The 19980-nt window shown below is 45.4% G+C and overlaps 1 protein-coding gene across 2 annotated transcripts in view; it reads left to right on the forward strand.

Annotated features, from left to right (window-relative positions):
* STIM1 (stromal interaction molecule 1) overlaps nt 1–16218 on the forward strand; it is a 224882-nt gene extending 208664 nt beyond the window's left edge. Inside the window, exons 8-13 of one of the 2 annotated variants that reach the window (XM_012803486.2) lie at nt 3724–3891; nt 4390–4490; nt 4766–5001; nt 6398–6490; nt 8923–8989; nt 14307–16218. In XM_012803486.2, coding sequence (XP_012658940.1) covers nt 3724–3891; nt 4390–4490; nt 4766–5001; nt 6398–6490; nt 8923–8989; nt 14307–14823 — 1182 coding nt within the window. In that variant the 3' untranslated portion in view covers nt 14824–16218. The remainder of the gene's footprint in view (nt 1–3723; nt 3892–4389; nt 4491–4765; nt 5002–6397; nt 6491–8922; nt 8990–14306) is intronic. The other variant, XM_003780942.2, reaches the window with a different exon arrangement.
* The last annotated feature ends 3762 nt before the right edge of the window (nt 16219–19980 follow it).

Raw genomic sequence — 19980 nt, forward strand, 5'->3', positions numbered from 1 at the left:
GAGGCAAGAGAATCGCTTGAGCCCAGGAGTTGGAGGTTGCTGTGAGCTGTGATGCCACAGCACTCTACCCAGGGTGACAGCTTGAGGCTCTGTCTAAAAAAAAACTTACTCTGTTGTCCAGGCTAGAGTGCTGTAGCCTAAGCCTAGCTTACAGCAACCTTAGAATTCTGAGTTCAAGCGATCCTCCTGCCTCAGCCTCCCGAGGCAGTGGTACTATAAACCCACACCACCATGCCCTGCTAAGTCTTCTATTTTCTACATCCCGCTCTTGCTCAGGCTGGTCTTGAACTCCTGAACTCAAGTGATCCTCCTGCCTTGGCCTCCAGAGTGTTAGAATTATAGGCAAGAGCCACTGCACCCAGCCTTTTTTTTTTTTTTTTTAAAGAGCCAGGGTTTCGTCCTGTTGCCTAGGCCAGAGTGCTGTGGTGTAATCATAGCTCACTGTAACGTTGACTTCATAGTCACAATGGATCTTCTTACCTCAACCTCATAAGTAGATGGAACTACAGGTATGCATCACCATGCCTGGTTAATTAAAAAAAAAATTTTGTTTTGTAGACACAGGGTCTCACTCTATTGCCCAGGTTGGTCTTGAACTCGTGGCCTCAAGCAATCCTTCCTCCTCTTCCTCCCAAACTGCTAGGATTATAAGTGTGTCTGTCCTCAAAGAACACTTTTCTGGGGGCCATATTATTGACGTTATATTTACCATATTTGAAATTAAAACTCAGAAAATGTAAAAAATATTTATTAATTCATTTAAAATAACTATATTGGCCAGGTGGTGGCTCATGCCTGTAATCCTAGCACTCTGGGAGGCCAAAACAGGAAGATTGCTTCAGCTCAGGAGTTTGAGACCACCCTGAGCAAGAACAAGACCCTGTCTCTACTAAAAAGAGAAAAATTGGCTCAGTGGCTAGGGTGCTGGCCACATACACTGAGGCTGGCAGGTTCAAACCCAGCCCAGGCCTATTAAACAACAATGACAACTACAACCAAAAAATAGCCAGTCATTGTGGCGGGTGCCTATAGTCCCAGCTACTTGGGAGGCTGAGGCAAGAGATTCTCTTATGCCCAAGAGCTTGAGGTTGCTGTGAGCTGTGACATCATAGCACTCTACTGAGATGACATAATGAAACTCTGTCTCAAAAGAAAGAAAGAAGGAAGAAAGGGAGGGAGGGAGGGAAAGGAAGGAAAGAAAAGGAAAGGGAAAGGGAAAAGGAAGGGAGGGAGGGAAGGAAGGAAGGAAGGAAAAAAAGAAAAATTAGCCCAGCTTTGTGGTAGGCCCCTGTAATCCAGCTACATGAGAGGCTATTAAACCTCTTATATGTTAACACAAATGGCATATTTTATGAAAAGTGACTAAATTTTCCAAAATAAAAACAATTTAATGAAAGGAATGACTTTTTAATAAATTTGCAAATCTTTTAAATGTCTGACTTAATAGACTGCTAGATTCTTTTATTAGTGTCTATAATCAATATATTGTGATTTCACACATCATGTAGTTTCTGGAGAACACCACAGTTCCGTTGTAAGAGGAAGAAAGTGGAGTATTTGTGTTTTTTTCTCTCTCTGTCTCTCTCTTTTTTTATTACATTAACTTCAGCTGATTGGAAGGAAGTGAAGTATTTGGATTCATCTATCTATGTAATAAAAAAAAAAGAGGAAGGAAGTAAAAAAAGGTAAATAATGTTTTAGTATTATTATGAAAATAGTCTGATTTCGTGGATTCCTTGAAAGGTCTTGAGGACACCTGCAGGTCCTTGATCATACTTAAAGAACTGCAGACCTAGTCCTGATTACTTCTATAGCACTATGATACCTTTGAAAACTAATAATTATCATACTTTATGCAGCTTTTTCCAGAAAGTGTGTTGGATCAAAATTGTTCTGCCCTGACCTCTACTGAGAATAGAAGTCAGGTGATTATGCTTTGAAATATATAGCTCAATGTTTATTAACTTCGGATGCATATTAAAACAATTCAGAGAGCTTTTAAAAACTTTTTCTTTTCAAGACAGGGTCTTACTCTGTCACATGGCTAAAGCTAGTGTCATAGCTCACTGCAACCTCAAACTTACGGGCTCAGACTCAGCTTCCTGGTAGCTGGGACTCCAGGTGTGCACCACCACAGCCAGTGAATTTTTCTATTCTTTTGTAGAGACAAGGTCTTACTCTTGCTCAGGCTGGTCTTGAACTCAAACAGTCCTCCTTCTTTGATGCCCAGAGTGCTAGAATTATAGGCATGAGTTACCCAGCCTAAAAACTTAAAAAAAATTTTTTTTTGGTTGTAGTTAGAGTTTCACCATGTTGCCCAGGCTGATCTTGAACTCTGGCCTCAAGTGATCCTCTGATTTGAGTGTTAGGAGGCAAACTTGAGGCTGGTAGGCCAGCCGCTTCATGTGCCTCCCTGACTGCTGTGCTTCCTATTATTTACTCTGTTTTTGTACTTCTTCATCCATTCTTCCCTTCTTTCTTTATCCTGTTCCTTTAACTGTTTTTAATGTAAAACGTGATTATAAATTTTCAGACATAGTCTATGAGTCTGTAAGATATCAATTTTTCATTTAAAATCTATAAAACCAGGAGTGGGCCATTTTATAGTTTCTTTCCTGGGTAACATAAACCAAGTGAAGATTGACACTCTCAAAAGAATAAAGGCTATAAGGCCTTCCTAATCTATCTAAGGCTATGGAAAGGACCTCAGGCTTGCTATAGGATACATGCCTCATTGGCTAATGTAGGGGATAATGAAACTGTTCTTAGTCATTGTTCTCTAGGATTCTGACCTGCTAAAGCTCAGTATCCAGGTGGGTGCCTGGGGGATCACTTAAGCTGGTGGCGTGAGTGGGGTAGCAAGAAATCCAGTGTATATAATGTCTGTATATACTTTCAGGTCTTTTATACTTTAGTGCTTTGTGAATGTCTGCTTCATTGTTTACTCCTTACAGAGAGGTCAGTGAGATTTCTGCTTGGACATTGGTCCTTTCATGTCTTGGCCTCTATCAGCAGTGCCTATACTAGGTATGGCATACTCATCGTCTTCCTACCCTGTAGAGAGTATTTTTCAAAGCCTGCCTGCCTGCCCTACTTACTGAGAGAATCATAGACACAGTCTGGGCTAGAAAAGACTTTGGAAAGCATTCAGGCCAATACCTTTCTGGAGAAGCAGTCATTTTTCAGGTCTCTCTGATATGAGCTCCACACACCTCTCATGACAGAAAACTCAATTTTTCCCAAGATACTTCACTGATAGTTTGGGTCTGCGTGGGAGAATTTTTTCTCACACCTTTAGGAAGCACAGGGTCACATGGCCAGAAAATGAGACCAGGAACCAGAACCAGATTTCCATTTTTCCCCCATGTTGTGATGTCTTGAGGTTTAAGCACAGAGCCAGGATCTCAATAAGATGATTCACTAGTTAGAGAAGATTGCTGAGACTGGCTGCATTGCCAGGAGAGTCAGCTGATGTGATGAAAAAGAATGCTTTAGACTGGGAGGAAAAAAAAAAAGTCTCAATTTAAGTTCTGATTGACTACTATGTGACCTTCTCTGAGCTTGCTTCCTGGTATATAAAATACAGAGAATAATCCTCACCCTTTCTTCCGCCTGGGAGAACTGTAAAGCAGATAAGAACTCTGAATTCTGAAACTTCGTACAGAAGTGTTAGACAGGGTCTCAGTAGATGTTAAGTGGACTTATATCCTCTTGGCTGTGCAGGTTCGGGAGGCATTGAGGAAAGCAGAGAAGGAGCTGGAATCACACAGCTCATGGTATGCCCCTGAGGCCCTCCAGAAGTGGCTGCAGCTGACTCATGAGGTGGAGGTGCAGTACTACAACATCAAGAAGCAAAATGCTGAGAAACAGCTGCTGGTGGCTAAGGAGGGGGTGAGATCTGCCCTCCTGCTGCCCCTCTTCTCTCCTTTTTGCCTTCCTTCCTTTTTTCTCCCTTTACCTCCCATTGGATGAAAATAAATCCTGGTCATGGGTTCTGTTTCTTTTCCTAAGTGTAGCTACTAATAATGTCCTCAAGCTTCTGGAGGGAATAAGAGTATGGGGGTACTCGTATCTGCCTTCTGGGAAAGATGCAGCAACTGGAGGCAGGTAGAGGGAAAGCTTGGCCAGCCTAGGCTGCCAAGGAGATAGAGGTCCTGTTGGCACTAGGGTGCTATCAGCGGTCCCTTTGCTTCTTCCCTCATTTCCTCTATTTTCTTCCCTTTCCTTTTTTTTAACCTCCCTTTGCCTGCCTTTTCCCTTCTCTACTCTTCCTTTTCCTTGTGCAGCCTAAGTTGCGCTAGGAGGACCCAGCCCCGGGAAGACCTTTCTCATTTAGTCCAGCCTCTATCTAATCCCTACTCTCTTTAAGCTGGAGGCTCATCTTTGCAGGCTGAGAAGATAAAAAAGAAGAGAAACACACTCTTTGGTACCTTTCATGTGGCCCACAGCTCTTCCCTGGATGATGTGGATCACAAAATCCTAACGGCTAAGTAAGTAGTGCCAGTTGTCCACTCTGGCAACATCCATGCCCTCCTCAGAACTTAAGGGTGTATAAAGCCTCCAATTCCATTTCCTCACTGGTGGAGGATGGCTCTGGTCTCCTGTCTCAGTCTTGATCCAGTTCCTACCCTACTCTTAAGTTCATGAGTTTATTGTGGTTTTTATTCATACATACCCTCCCAATTTATTCCTCTAAGAAGAGCCCCCATTCCTTTTGGGGCTCACACTCAATCCGTGCCAGCAGTCCTCTTTCTTCTGTCTTTAGGCAAGCACTGAGTGAAGTGACAGCGGCACTGCGGGAGCGCTTACATCGGTGGCAACAGATTGAGATCCTCTGTGGCTTCCAGATTGTCAATAATCCTGGCATCCACTCATTGGTGGCTGCCCTCAACATAGACCCCAGCTGGATGGGCAGTACACGCCCCAACCCAGCCCACTTCATCATGACTGACGACGTGGATGACATGGATGAAGAGATTGTGTCTCCCTTGTCCATGCAGTGTAGGTGACCTCTTTGGTGGGCATAAGGAAAGGAACCTTTGGTGCATGGATTGAGAATTCTGTGGCCTTTATTGTGCTTAAATGGCAGATGTGGCAGATATTCAAGAAAATAGTTTAATTTGTGATGGTCACTAAAGCACAATTTGCATCAGGGTATTTCTTTATAGTTGTCCTTTTGGTGGTTTTGCTTTGTCATATGTTTTGTCTGCCTGTCCGTGTTTCCCTTTACTCTTTGTTTTTCTCTTTATTTTTCCTTTCTCTCCCATCTGCTTTTATAAAAAATAATCTGTTAGTGATTCACAATGTAAAAATGGCATTCATTTTGACTATTGACCTCACTTATATTCATTTTGTGTGCCTTTCTCTGAATTATTAATGTAGATAAATAGAATGATGTTTCTCTTTGTTTTTATGTGAGGCCCCCTGAAGCAACAGCTTCATGTAGCCCTAAATCCTCCAAACTGGGAAGGCATTCTTGCCCAGGAGAGATCTCCTGCACAAGGATGTCTGACTTTCCACCTGAACGCTTGGACCTCCCCACCTTCTGTTAGGTCTTCCTTCTCCCCTGCAAGTTGAATATAGCAGTGCTGAAAGAGATGATGCTCTGTGAGAATTCTTCAGTGAATGAGGGGATTTTTCCCTTACTTGCCTCTCAGTTAAATTTTTCTTTGGATCAGAGGCTAATTTAGGTAAATAGGCTTTAAGGTAAGTTTGCTGTCCTGGCCTATGTCAGAGGGTATGGCAGAAGGCTGAGGCTGGGTTTGAGAGGCTCATTTTCAGAAGGCTAGGCTCTTTTTCTTTTTCTTTTTTTTTTTTTTTTGAGACAGAGTCTCACTATGTTGCCCTCAGCAGAGTGCGGTGGCATCACAGCTCACAGCAACCTCCAATTCTTGGGCTTAAGCAATTCTCTTGCTTCAGCCTCCCAAGTAGCTGGGACTACAATGCCCAGCTATTTTTTTGTTCCAGTTGTCATTGTTCTTTAGCTGGCCCAGACAGGGTTTGAACCCTCCAGTGTCGGTGTATGGCTGGCACCATAACCACTGTGCTACGGGTGCCAAGCCAGAAGGCTAGGTTCTTTAATCAAGCTAGAGTCCCAATCTAGAAAGAGTTTATTTATAAATTTTGTCAGTGATAGTTTGTCCCTATCCAAGCCTCTTTGCCTCCCTGAACTGATATCTTGTTAGAACTTTAGTCAAAGGCCTAACAAGGTTAGGATCACTGACAGGCAGAGCTTGATCATGACTTACTGATCTAAAGGCTCCTATATTCTGGGAGGGACCTTATTAGTCTGAGCTACCCACCCCTTGCCCCAGCCCTTCCCTTATCATGTTGTTGATAAGCAGGCTCCTCTGTAAATCAGATTCTTTTCTCCTTTTGGCCTGGCTGTTGACCCTAGATGCTGCCTGGCTGATGGGGCGTAGGTTCAGTGACCGCTCTCTCTGCTCAACATCCGCCGGCTCGGATGATCAGTCCCTCTGGAAATACCCTGGTTTGAGGAGCCCCTTTGGGGCTTTTTTTTTTTTTTTTCTGACTTTTGGGACTAAACCAACACTCCTACCTGCACGGGAACCTTCTGCCTGCCTCACGCCCTTACCTGTTCCTTCTATCCCCTCAGCACTGTCCCTACTAACTAGAGGGAGAGGTTCGGGGGTGAGAAGATTCAGCCTGCTCAGCCCAGGGCTGGAGAGAGAATATCCATGGTGATGGAAGGCTTAGGCTTCTCCCTTCAGCCCAGCTATGCTGATGTTCTGGTGGCTTTTCTTCTAGCTAGGCTAGGAGAGAAGGAGGAAAGGAAAGATTACCCCTGTCTTTTCTCTTTTTCACGTTTCTCCCTTTTCCTACCAGTTTCTTCTTTCTTTCTCCCTGTTCTCCTTCCTATTCCAGGCTTCCTCTTCCTCTTTAGCCTCCCTTTCTTGCTTTGACCACCACTAGCCATAGAATCCCTGCCTTCCCAGCTCTCCATCACTGTGGAACTGTGCTCTCTCCCTGGTGAGGCCTCCAAAGCTGCTGCTGCCCTTGTAACCTGCCACTTTCTCCCATCTTTAGGTAGAAAGCAGGGCAGCCCATCTATCAGGACAGATAGAGCAAAAAGAACATAGATCTGCATTCTCTTTCAATTGGAACTGGGAGTAAGCCCAAGGAGGATATGCTAGCACATTCTTAAGTCACCTGGTGCTCATGTACCCATTCACTAAGCATGGTGGCCATCATCTTTCAAGAGCCTGATTTGTAGCATTGACTCAAGAGCTGATTCTTCGTTGTTTACACGCTTACTAGAGAAAATTTGGAAAGTAAAAAAGAGTAAATATTAGCATTAAAGAAGGTCAGTGTCCCACCATATTTGAGCACCTTCTCTTTCAGTCTTTAGTCCATGAAATTTTTTACTTAGTTAAGATAATGATAACCACTACCATTTACTGAGTGCCATTATCTGTGTCAGGTATGTTAAAGATGTCATCTTGAAGTCTTAGCACAACCCTATAGGATTTTGTAAATTAAGAATGCAGGTGGTGCCTGTAGCTCAAAGGAGTAGGGCGCTGGCCCCATATGCCAGAGGTGGTGGGTTCAAAACCAGCCCTGGCTGAAAACTGCAAAAAAAATAAAAATAAAAAAATAATTAAAATGCCTAAGTTGCTCAAGGTCACACCTCGAAGTGAAAAGTCCTGGTTTTAGAAGACCCTGTGTTTTGTATTCCAAAATTCAAAGCTATTACATATAATTTTGTATCCTTTTTTTCACCCTAAGCATTTCATAGGCTTTTTTTTAGGTTTTTTATATCTTTTCATAAGCATCATTTTTTTTTTTTTTTTTGAGACAGAGCCTCAAGCTATCCCCCTGGGTAGAGTGCCATGGCATCACGCTCACAGCAACCTCCAACTCCTGGGCTCAAGCGAGTCTCCTGCTTCAGCCTCCCAAGTAGCTGGGACCACAGGCGCCTGCCACAATGCCCAGCCATTTTTTGGTTGCAGCTGTCATTGTTGTTTGGCAGGCCCGGGCTGGGGATTCGAACCCGCCACCTTAGGTGTATGTGGCTGGTGCCTTAGCCGCTTGAGCCACAGGTGCTGAGCCATAAGCATCATTTCTAATAGCTCTATAGTCTACCAGGAACTAGATGTATTATATTTTTCCCATTGTTCTACTTTTATGTTTATTTTCTTTTTTCTTTTTTTTTTTTTTGAGACGGAGCCTCAAGCTATCCCCCTGGGTAGAGTGCCATGGCATCACAGCTCACAGCAACCTCCAACTCCTGGGCTCAAGCGAGTCTCCTGCCTCAGCCTCCCAAGTAGCTGGGACCACAGGCGCCTGCCACAATGCCCAGCCATTTTTTGGTTGCAGCTGTCATTGTTGTTTGGCAGGCCCGGGCTGGGGATTCGAACCCGCCACCTTAGGTGTATGTGGCTGGCACCTTAGCCGCTTGAGCCACAGGTGCTGAGCCTTTTATGTTTATTTTCATATAATTATTAAGAAAAATTAAATAATGTTTACTTCTCATATAATTATTAATAACAATGAACATATTTGTGTATGCGTCCTTGTCTGAGTTGTGAATTATTTCTTGAGCTTGCCTCTCTGAAAAGGCTGTTTCTTAGTGCTCTCCCGGACCTTGTCCCAAACCTCTGTCCTACCCTGCCCTGCCTGTGTCTACCCACTAATTGCCTTGCCACCTCCCATTATAGAAAAATTGGCCTTAGGTCTCCTTACACTGGAATTGCCACTAAAATTGACCCAGGCATCTTATCTTCAGTTTCCCTTTCTTTTAGTACCCTTGGTGGGAGGTTTCAGGGAAGAAGTGCCCCATCCTCCAGATTGGGCATCAAGGGCCCAGAATGGTCTCTAGCAGGCATTTTTCCATTGGTACCTGCTTGCCTGCCAGCTCAAAATGGGAGGGCCTTCCTCACAGTTTCTTCATTCTCCTTACAGCCCCGAGCCTGCAGAGCAGTGTCCGACAGCGCCTGACGGAGCCACAGCATGGTCTGGGATCTCAGAGGTTGGTAGAGGGAGAGGCTGGCCACTTCTTGACAAGCCGGGTATCTCTGCGGCGAATGCGCAGCCTTCCATCTGGACAGTCTTTCAGTTCTGAAGGCTACGGGACGAGCCCTCCATCTGCCTCTGCTTCTTCTTCCTGCTCCTCTTCCACCACCACCATCACCACTACCACCACCACCACCACCACCACCACCACCACCATCCATGTCCACCCTGTTTATTACCATCACAGCACTTCCTATTTCCTCCAGATGGAGCCCTACACTGACCCACCCCCTTCTGACAGCACCGTTGTGATGCCTGGGCACTCAGAGAGCTTGGGGTATCAGCTATCTCTCTCTTTTCTTTCTTTCTCCCCTTCTTCCCTTTCTATTGCCTTTACCTTGGTCTCTGCCTGCTGGCTGCTGCTTGGTCAACTATGGGGTGTGTGTATGTGGTGGGGAATCTTCTCTTTGTCTTGTTCTATCCCAGCTCGGGACCCCTTTTTTTTTTTTTTTTTTTGAGACGGAGCCTCAAGCTGTCCCCCTGGGTAGAGTGCCATGGCTTCACTGCTCACAGCAACCTCCAACTCCTGGGCTCAAGCGAGTCTCCTGTCTCTGCCTCCCAAGTAGCTGGGACCACAGGCGCCCGCCACAACGCCCGGCTATTTTTTGGTTGCAGCCATCATTGTTGTTTTTGGCGGGTCCGGGCTGGGGATTCGAACCCGCCACCTTAGGTGTACGTGGCTGGCGCCTTAGCCGGTCGAGCTATAGGCGCCGAGCCGGGACTCCTTTTTTAAGGTCAGCTTATGTCCCCAACACCTTTCCCCCCTTCTCTGTTTGGGGTTTGCTAACTCTAAAAATGAGTAACAGCCCTCTTCCCTCATGATCCTATAGCACTTTTGACTAAACTATGCCTTTTTACATAAGTATCTCAGTAGGGCCTCCACTTCTTTACTTCTTCAACAAACATTGATCAGTATCTGCTCTGTGCCAGGCTTTTCTGGGCATGGGGATTCACAGATGATAAAATATAATATCAGCCATCAAGAACTGCAATCTGGCCTGGGAAAGAAAAATAAGTAATCATGGAACAAATTGTTAAGTGCTGTGGAGGTGCTGAGGAAGGAGTGACTAACAATGTGTACCTGGATGGAATGCTTCACAAAGATTTGACATTTGTGCTAAAATCCTGTATGTAGGGAAAGAGAAAAGCATTTTCTGGGCAGAGGAAACATGTGCAGCAGCATGGAGGTTCAAGAGAATATGACATATTTGGAATTAGGACAGTAGATATGTGTTGGTGGGGAGGAGAAGTAGATGAAGATAGAATGATGAAAAGCTCTGAAAGATGATGAGTTTTGGCTTTTAGGAGATGGAGAACTACAAAAGTGTTTTTAAAAGAAAAGGAGTTGGTCATATTTGCATTTTAGAAATAACATTTTAGTAGTCTGTATGAGAGAAGAAAGGGGAAGACTATAGGAATTTGGAAGTCATCGGGTTTTGGGATGAAGGGAGATGATTAATTTGATAGCTATCTATGAGGGTGAAGGAAAGGGAGGAACCTAGTATGATATTCACATTGGTAGCTTGAATGACTGAATGAATGTAGTATCCTTCATGGAATTAGGGAACAGAAGGGGGACACAGGTTTGGAAATTTTTTTTTTTTGAGACAGAGTCTCATAATGTCACCCTCAGTAGAATATTATAACATCACAGCTCACAGCAACCTCCAACTCTTGGGCTTAAATGATTCTCTTGCCTCAGGCTCCCAAGCAACTCGGACTACAGGTGCCCGCCACAACGCCCTGCTATTTTGTTGTTGTCGCAGTTGTCTTTGTATAGCTGGCCCAAGCTGGGTTCAAACCCACCAGCCTTGGTGTATGTGACTGGCACTGTAACCACTATGTTACAGGTGCTTAGCCATGTTTGGGAATTTTGGACAAGGAAAGTTTATAGTTGGGTCAAGCATTAAAATACTCATTTTCAGAATAAGAAGTTTATGGTTCTGAAAGGTTAAGTCATTTCCTCCAGGTTCCACAGCTAATTAGAAGGAGAGCACAGTCTAGAACTTGGCTTTCCATTCCAGGACACTCTGTTGGATATGTTTGTCCATACATACAGTCTCAGTAAATGTGTTGGAAAAGATTTGGGGAAAGACTTTCTCCCCCAACCTGGTCTAGCAGATGTAGGAACTAATATCCAAGATGATAATAACCTTAATCTTGCCTGGGACAAGCTTAGGGAGGCCTTAGAAAGTCCTGTCTGGTCTTGGTACCTATAGCTCAGCAGCTAGGGCACCAGCCACATACACCAGAGCTGGCGGGTTCGAATCTAGCCCGAGCCTGCCAAACAGCAATGACAACTACACCCCCAAAATAGTGACAGGTTGTGGCAGGCACCTGTAGTCTCAGCTACTTGAAAGGCTGAAGTAAAAGAATCGCTTAAGCCCAGGAGTTTGAGGTTGCTGTGAGCTGTGATGCCACAGCATTCTACTGAGGGTAATATAGTGAAACTCTGTCTCAAAAAAAAAAGTCCTGTGTACTTCTCATATCTGAAGTAGTGGCCATGGCCCAGTCCTGGCCTTGGCTGCAGCCTGCTTATTCTGTTGCTTCCTTTTGGTCCTACCTCACTCTGGATTCCCATTTCTGTATCTCTGCCCAGTCTATGGATAGTTATCCTTAAGGCTTTTCCTTTCTCTTCCACAAAGGGACTGCCCTTACTAGGATTACTCAGCAGAGCTGCCCATGTTCATTCTCATTCTCATTTTCATCCAAAGCCTAGGAAAGGACACTGTCTCTTTCAATACAGATGGGAGGGACTGAATTGGGTTGGGAAAATTAGGGGATGCTGTGAGTATCCTGCTCCAAGGCCTAAGCTGCCCGCCATGGAGAGGAAGGGTGGGAGGTACCTACATCCAGCTAGCCTGTTCACTGCTTGATTTTCTTTTGCACCATGCACCAGAGGATCATCTCTAAAGGCAAACAGGCTCTCTAGTAAGGTTAGTAGCTTGGTGGGAGTCTAAGGCAGACCAGCCTTTGGGGAGGGACCCTTGGCCTCATTGATCTTAATGATTTGGGAAGGGAAGGTGAGCCTGCCTTGGAAGGGCTTTTCCTTCCTTTATCTCCCCTTTCTTCCTCTCAGTCTTATGTTGCTTTGATATTCTCAGTTTTTAGTTGATGAGGAGGCATAGAAGGATGGGAATTAAGACCAAATGGGACTATGGACCAGGAGAAGTGAGGCTAGGAGGACCCTGACATCTTGATTTCTCTTTCTTGGTGTTAAAAAGGTATGCTTCTAGATCCTCAGCTCAGCCTAGAGGGCCTCTTTTCTCAGTGTGGTTTCTCCCCAGAACTTCCTTGCCACCTTTCTAAGTAGTTTATATATGTGTGTAGATAAAGCAGAATATGGTCAGGGTTGTTCTGTTTGTTTGTTTGTTTTTTGCTTAGCAGGCCCTGGCTGGGTTCGAACCTGCCACCCCCAAGTGCATGGGGCCGGCATTCTAACCATTGAACTACAGGCACCCAAGAAAGCAGAATATGGAGAGGATTATCCTGGGGCTTAAAGAAACAAAGACACATTTAGAGTTAAGTAAGGACAGTGTCAGATACACATATATAAGACCAAATATGAGACAGAATATTTGTACACACTAGAGTATGTGGCTGAAATAGTATTTGTAGAATGGAAGCTTGAGCTAAACTTGTTCTCTGCTGTCCCCTGAGTCCTTAGAGTGGCTGCTCAGTTGTTTTCTATTGAGAATTAAAACTGCAATAGCCATGAGCTTTTGCCTGTTCCAGCAGCCTGGTGCCTTTTCTAATTTTTGAACCTCAGCCTCCTTTTTTCCAGGTCCTGTGGTGCTTCCCTGTTGGTTTCCTGACTCAGATTTTTAAATATTTCCCTTACCTTTCTCCTCTGCCTTTGCTATGAGTTCTCCGGCCTCTGAGAAAGCAGAGAGGAGGTTTCAGGACTAACAGGAGACCCCTATGTCTACCTTTTTTGTCTGAGAGGCAGGAAGAATATCATCCAGAATTGGGTTTTGGTCTACTTTAGGATAGCCAGCCCCTTAAAGCGTCTCAAGTTCCCATACTAGTCTCTGTGTGTGCATGTCCAGTGTGCAGTGGCATGTTTCCATAACTCAGCCTTGCAAAGAAGCCCCTTGTGACTGGCTCTCAAATGGGCTTTCTAGCTTGGCTGGCCTCATCATCTTCATTACCACAGTACTTTTTTCTACATTGCTAAGTGTTTTGCCAACATATTTGATCCTCCAAACAGTCTTATAAGGTCATTGAATCATTATTGTCTTCACTGGGCTAAAATTAAGGACCAGCAAGGTTAGATAAGTGGTCTAAGATCACACAGAATGAGTCCAGAGCTCTTCTGAACCACTGCTCCTTCAAGGCCAACCTGCTGTCTTTCTACATCTCTCTACATTCTCACTGTCAGCAGACTTCTGAAAGAGACCCCACCCTTCCTGCTGTCACCATAGACTATAGTCTGAACTCTGCAATACTTGTCTGTGACCTCCTTTGAATCCTTTGAGATGATTAGAAGAGGCAGCATCCTGGCCTTTTGGGATGGGTGAGGGATTGTTTGCAAGGCTGTTGTAATTTTTCCTTCCCAGCCTGGGTCAGGTCCACTGACTGCATGTGCCCTGTTCCTTGGTGCCTGGCCCAGACTAGATGTATTTTAGGGTATGACAGGAGTAAGGGAGGGGAGGAAGGCATGGAAAACGGTAACTCAGAGCAGTATGTAGGTTCTGTGTTAGCTTAGGGTTGAGTCCTAAGAAATTTAGCCAGCTATAGGAAAGCAGAGATTTTATTGACAAGGATGCCTGTGGAATTTAAGCCTGTGGTTGTGCCGTACAGAGCCTGAGCATTTAGCAGTGATGGGGCCCAGACATTGGAAAGCACTTTGCCACACAAATGATGGTATGATGACATTTGTTTTTGTTTCTTGTTGTCTGTCTCTTTTCTCCCCCTCACTTCCCCCTTCTTTCTTCTTTCTCCCTTTGATTTTTCTCAATTCTATCTGCTTTTCCTTTTGCTTTTCTTTCTCCTCAATTCTACTGTCCTCTCCCTGTCTCTAATCTATCCCCAATCCCTATTCCTGCTTCCTCTCTTACTCTGTACTTATGGCCTAATCAACTTCCTCCCATTCCTTATTCTTCTCTTCTTCCCACTTGCCTGTTCATTCTATTTCTCTCCTGCCATTCTGTCTATCCCTGTTTTCCTATTCTGTCCCTGTCTTCTTATGTTGACCCTCTTTCCTCTTCAATTTTTCCAATCCCCCTATCCTATATATGTCCCTTTCTTCCTCTCTGCCCTATGTTTTGCAGGGATTTGACCCATTCCGATTCGGAGTCCTCCCTCCACATGAGTGACCGCCAGCGTATAACCCCCAAACCTCCTCAGATTGGCCGTGCTGCAGATGAAGCTCTTAATGCCATGACTTCCAACGGCAGCCACCGGCTGATTGAGGGGGTCCACCCAGGGTCTGTGGTGGAGAAATTGCCTGACAGTCCTGCCCTGGCTAAGAAGGCATTACTGGCGCTGAACCATGGGCTGGACAAGACTCATAGCCTGATGGAGCTGAGTCCCTCAGCTCCACCTGGTGGCTCTCCACCTTTGGATTCTTCCCGCTCTCACAGTCCCAGTTCCCCAGACCCAGACACACCATCTCCAGTTGGGGACAGCCGAGCCCTGCAAGCCAGCCGAAACACACGCATTCCCCACCTGGCTGGCAAGAAGGCTGTGGCTGAGGAGGATAATGGTTCTATTGGCGAGGAAACAGACTCCAGCCCAGGCCGGAAGAAGTTTCCCCTCAAAATCTTTAAGAAACCTCTTAAGAAGTAGGCAGGATGGGGGTGGCAGTAATGGGACAGCTTGTCCTCTCCTGGGTTTTTTGCCTCCTCTTCTCTCCCTTCCATCAAGATAGCTGGCCCCTAGAGTAGGGCATAGAAGGGGCTGGCCCAGGGGCCCAGCTGCTGTACATACCTGCCCCCTTCATCCTTGGGTCCTTCATCATTATTTATTAACTGACCACCATGGCCTGCCTGCTCTGCCTCCCTCCCAACCATGGGCTGCTGATGTCACACCCTCTCCACTTCAGTGCATGTCTTAGTTGCTGTCCCCTCAGCTCCCAGCTCCATATCTGGGGTCCAGCTTCTGTCTCTGCTGTCCCAGTTTTGAGGTTTGGTTTCTTGTTTCTGTCTGTTGCTTTCAGGCTCCTTCCTTCCACCACTCTCCAACTTCCCCTAGCAGTTGCGGGGAAGACAGGAGGAATAACTTCTAAAATATGTGCCTCAGATCTGTTCCACCCACAATGGTTCTATTTGCTCCAGACTGGGACCTAAGGCCTACTCTTGGAGTTTGTTCTTTGGGGTGAAGGAAACTTCATCTTGGAGCTCACTCAGGCCTCCAGTAGTCCATGGGAGAGGGAAGCCAGTTCCCAGAGAACAGTCTACCAGAGTTTTGAAGAGAGGCCAGCCTTGGGGATGGATCAGGAGAGGTCTCTTTTAGTTGGAGCATGAGTGAATGCTAGTGCTGTGGGTTATAAAGCAATCACCTTTTCTTTCTTCTCCCATCAACATCTGCCTCCCTGTTACCCCTGCTCCCCTATACTGCAGGAGGGTTTGTTTCTAAGAGGTGCTTCCCCAAAGCTCCCAAGCATCAGTACTCCTAGGACTCAGGACAATTGGTTCCCTTGGTCAGGGGAGTCATAGCCAGGATACAGGGCTCTCATGGACCCTGAAGCTGTTGGCTAAGGATGTTGTCATATTTCTGAACCAAAAGACAAAATAGGCTAAAAGTAAGAAAAGAAATCTCCTGAATTTCCCAAGTGCCTACACTGCATACTCCCCTTGTCAGACCCCATTTTCATGTTACTTTATAGCCTGGGCCAGAGGCTCAAAAAAAGAGACACCCAGTTTGAGGAAGAGATGGCTAAGGAAGATGGTGTAGGTGAAGGCGGCTGTGTGACCACTTCCCCTCACCCTTCCCACCCTCTAGGCAACTCTCTCCCTTACCTGTTTTTGCTATGGCTATAAAGGTATTCTCCCTCTGCCCCACCCCCTGCCATGCCTTTATCCTGGGATCCCATTTTGGGCCTAGGATGGGTGCACCTGGGCTGTTCTTAGGAAGGTGCTAGGCTGCAGACTGCCTTGTACCCCCTAGACACCCTCACGTGGGTTTTCTGTGTTATTTCATAAGACTCTTTGAAGTCTAATAAAGCATGTAGGAGATTTTAACTCTGTTGGCTTTGACTCTCCTTGTGTTCTTTCTGCTCTCTGGGGCAAGATGGGATGAAGTGACACGTCTTCTTTTGCCCAGGGAAAATGAAATTTGAATGCACATACCCAAAAGCGCTCTGGGGGAGTTGGGAGTAAGATAGTGGACTAGAAACATCTCTTTAGCAGCCCCTCATGGTGAGACCAGGGAGAGAGGATTCCAGCCACCTCTGGCTGGGGTGTCCTGCCAAGAATTATCACTTTGGGGCACAGAGAAACAGCAGGGGACTCCAGGAGCCAACAAGGTCAGGAGCAGTAGAAGACTGGCACAGAAGGTGAGTGCTTGGGTGCCAGCTATCAGGTTGGCTGATAGCGACAGAGAAGGCTTGACCTGCTGGTTTTTTTGGACTTGGGTACTTGTCAAAACTACTCGAGATGGCTTAAGTGAACAAGTGAACTTGAACATCTGAGATTGAGCCATTAGGAGGGGTAGCGCTCTCATTGTTTGGCTTGCTAACAGGGTGCTACCATTGTAGGAGGGCTACCCAGGGTCCTAGAGTGATCCATCTCTGGTGCAGTCTCTAGTGTGCCTGCTGAGCTAGGCAGCCACCCTTGGGTGAGCTGGGTGGATCCCAGTCCCCCTGAAAAAGCCACTTTGTGGCCAAGGGGCACTGTTTGGAAAGGTAAAAAATATAACAAAACAAAAACAAATACAAACCCCCCCAAACTAAGGAAAATATTGAAAAAAGGACAAATAAAATGATGAAAAAAATGTAGTAAAAATGGAGCCCTTACTATTGAAGTAAAAATTAAAAAATAAAGTACAACAAACAAATTAAAAAAGTAGAAAAAAGGAATAAAGGCCTCCCAGGCATGTCGTAGCAAAATCAGCAGTATGATTAGCCTCTCCTAACCTCAGAGCTACAGCTGGTGTCCAGGCAATATGTTGGTATATATTTTTTCCTTTATTCACTTTTTCTAGGTTTTTTATTAGTTTGTCGTATTTTTATTTTTTAATTTTTACTTCGATAGTAAGGGTTCCATTTTTACTACCGGTGGTTTTTTTTGTTTGTTTGTTTGTTTTTTTGCTCCTTTTATTTCTTCTTTTTTCAATGTTTTCCCTAGTTTTTTTTTATTCTTGTTTTGTTTTGTTATATTTTTATTTTTCCATTTTTACTTTCTTCAATAGTATGGGCTCAATGTTTGCTCTTTTTTTTTTTTAGGGCTGCAAGCTGTCCCCCTAGGTAGAGTGCCATGGCATCACAACTCACAGCAACTTCCAACTCCTGGGCTCAAGCAAGTCTCCTGCCTCCGCCTCCCAAGTAGCTGGGACCACAGGTGCCCACCACAGTGCCTGGCTGCTTTTTTTTGTTGCAGCTGTCATTGTTTGGCAGGCCCAGGCTGGATTAGAACCCGCCAGCTCAGGTGTATGTGGCTGGTGCCTTAGCCACTTGAGCCACAGACGCCGAGCCTGCTCTTTTTTTTTTTTTTTTAACCCCTTTTATCCTTTTTATTCTTTCCTATCTATTTTGCCCCTTTTCTTTATGTAGACATTTTTCTACTTTACCTTTCTCACATAAATTTCCCAAACAACAGCTAAGATATCCCTTTTTCTACATCTTACATCATTTTATTTTCAATTCTCAAAAATATATATATATATTTTATATATTTTTAAATATATATATAATTTTTTTTTTTTTTTGAAACAGAGTCTTACTTGGTCACCCTCGGTACAGTGCCGTGGCATCTTTAGCTCACAGCAACCTCAAACTCTTGGGTTCAAGCGATGCTCTTGCTTCAGCCTCCCAGGTAGCTGGGACTATGGGTGCCCACCACAATACCCAGTTCTTTTTAGAGACGAGGTCTTGCTCTGGCTCAGGCTGGTCTTGAACCTGTGAGCTCAGGCAATCCACCCACCTCAGCCTCTTGCCTTCCATATATATATATATATATATTTTTTTTTTTTGAGACAGTCTCACTTTGTTGCCCTTGGTAAAGTGCTGTGGCATCACAGCTCACAGCAACCTCCAACTCTTTTGGGCTTAAGTGATTCTCTTGCCTCAGCCTCCCGAGGAGCTGGGACTACAGGCACCTGTCACAAGGCCCAGCTATTTTTTGTTGTACTTCCCACTGCTGTTTTAGCTGGCCGGGGCCGAGTTTGAACTTGCCACCCTCAGTATATGGGGCTGGTGCCTTACCCGCTGAGCCACAGGTGCCTCCCATTGCCCTCCATATTTTAAATTCCCTTTCTGGCCAGGCATGGTGGCTCATACCTGTAATCCTAGTGCTCTGGAAGGCCAAGGTGGGTGGATTGCCTGAGCTTAGGAGTTCAAGACCAGCCTGCGCTACAGTGAGACCCCATCTTTAAAAAAATAGCTGGGTGTGGCTCAGCACCTGTGGCTTAAGCAGCTAAGGTGCCAGCCACATACACCTGAGCTTCCAGGTTCAAACCAGCCCAGGCCCTCCAAACATTGATGGCTGCAACCAAAAAATAGCTGGGCGTTGTGGTGGGCACCTGTAGTCCCAGCTATTTGGGAGGCAGAGGCAGGAGAATCGCTTGAGCCCAGGAGTTGGAGGTTGCTATAAGCTGTGATGCCACAGCACTCTACCCAGGGCGACAGCTTGAAGCTCTGTCTCAAAAAAAAAAAAAAAAAATAGCTGGGGGTTGTGGGGGGCACCTGTAGTCCCAGATACTCAAGAAGCTGAGGCAATAGGATCACTTGAGCCCAAGAGTTTGAGGTTGCTGTGAGCAATGACACCATGGCACTCTACTCAGGGTGACATAAGTGAGACTCTGTCTCAAAAAATAAAATAAAATAAAATACCTTGTTTCTGTGCTTAGGTGATGAACTGTCTTTTTGTTATAGGGCAAAAAGGAAGAGAAGATAGTGAAAGGACAAAATAAATGAAGAAAAGGGTGGGGTAAAAGAAAAAAAATTGAAAAAAAAGGAAAGGAGAACAGAGAGAGAGAGATAGGAATAATAGTGGTGTTCAACAGGGTGCTTTGACCCACATCTGTGATTCTAAGACTCTTGGGGTGGGGGGGAAGCAAGTTGGGTGGGTCCCTTGTAGTCAGGAGTACCTTACCATCCTGAGCAAAAGTAATACCCCACCTCTGCCAAACATAGAAAAACATCAGCAGTATGTTGCAGTGGAGAGCCTACCAATACTGTCCTTCCAAAGGCTAAGGTGCCAGCCACATACACCTGAGCTGGTGGGTTCGAATCCAGCCCAGGCCCGCCAAACAATAATGATGGCTGCAACCAGAAAATAGCCGGGTGTTGTGGCAGCTGCCTATAGTCCCAGCTACTTGGGAGGTTGAGGCAAGAGAATCACTTAAGCCCTAGAGTTTTTTTCGCAGTTTTTGGCCGGGGCTGGGTTTGAACCAGCCACCTCCAGCATATGGGGCTAGCGCCCCACTCCTTTGAGCCACAGGCGCCACCCTAAACCCAAGAGTTTGAGGTTGTTGTGAGCTCTGACGCCACAGCAGTCTACCCAGGGCAACAGTTTGAGGCTCTGTCTCAAAAAAAACAAGGAGGCAATAGAATAACAAATTAGGTCATGGGGAAGAAAGAATCTCAAGAGGTAGAAGATAAGGCTCATGAGATAACCCAGGCAGTTAAAGGGGCAGAAAAGAAAAGAGAAAGCAGAGAGTTTGCTCAGAAAATTATGGATTTCACAAAACATTCAAACATATGAATTATAGGTATCCCTGAAGGGTGAGAAGAACATCCCAAAGGAATAGAAGCCCTGCTAGAGGATACCATAAATGACATTTCCC

This window comes from Otolemur garnettii, unplaced genomic scaffold, assembly GCF_000181295.1.
Source record: "Otolemur garnettii isolate 467f Iridium unplaced genomic scaffold, OtoGar3 scaffold00001, whole genome shotgun sequence".
In the NCBI taxonomy this organism is placed as follows: Eukaryota; Metazoa; Chordata; class Mammalia; order Primates; family Galagidae; genus Otolemur; species Otolemur garnettii.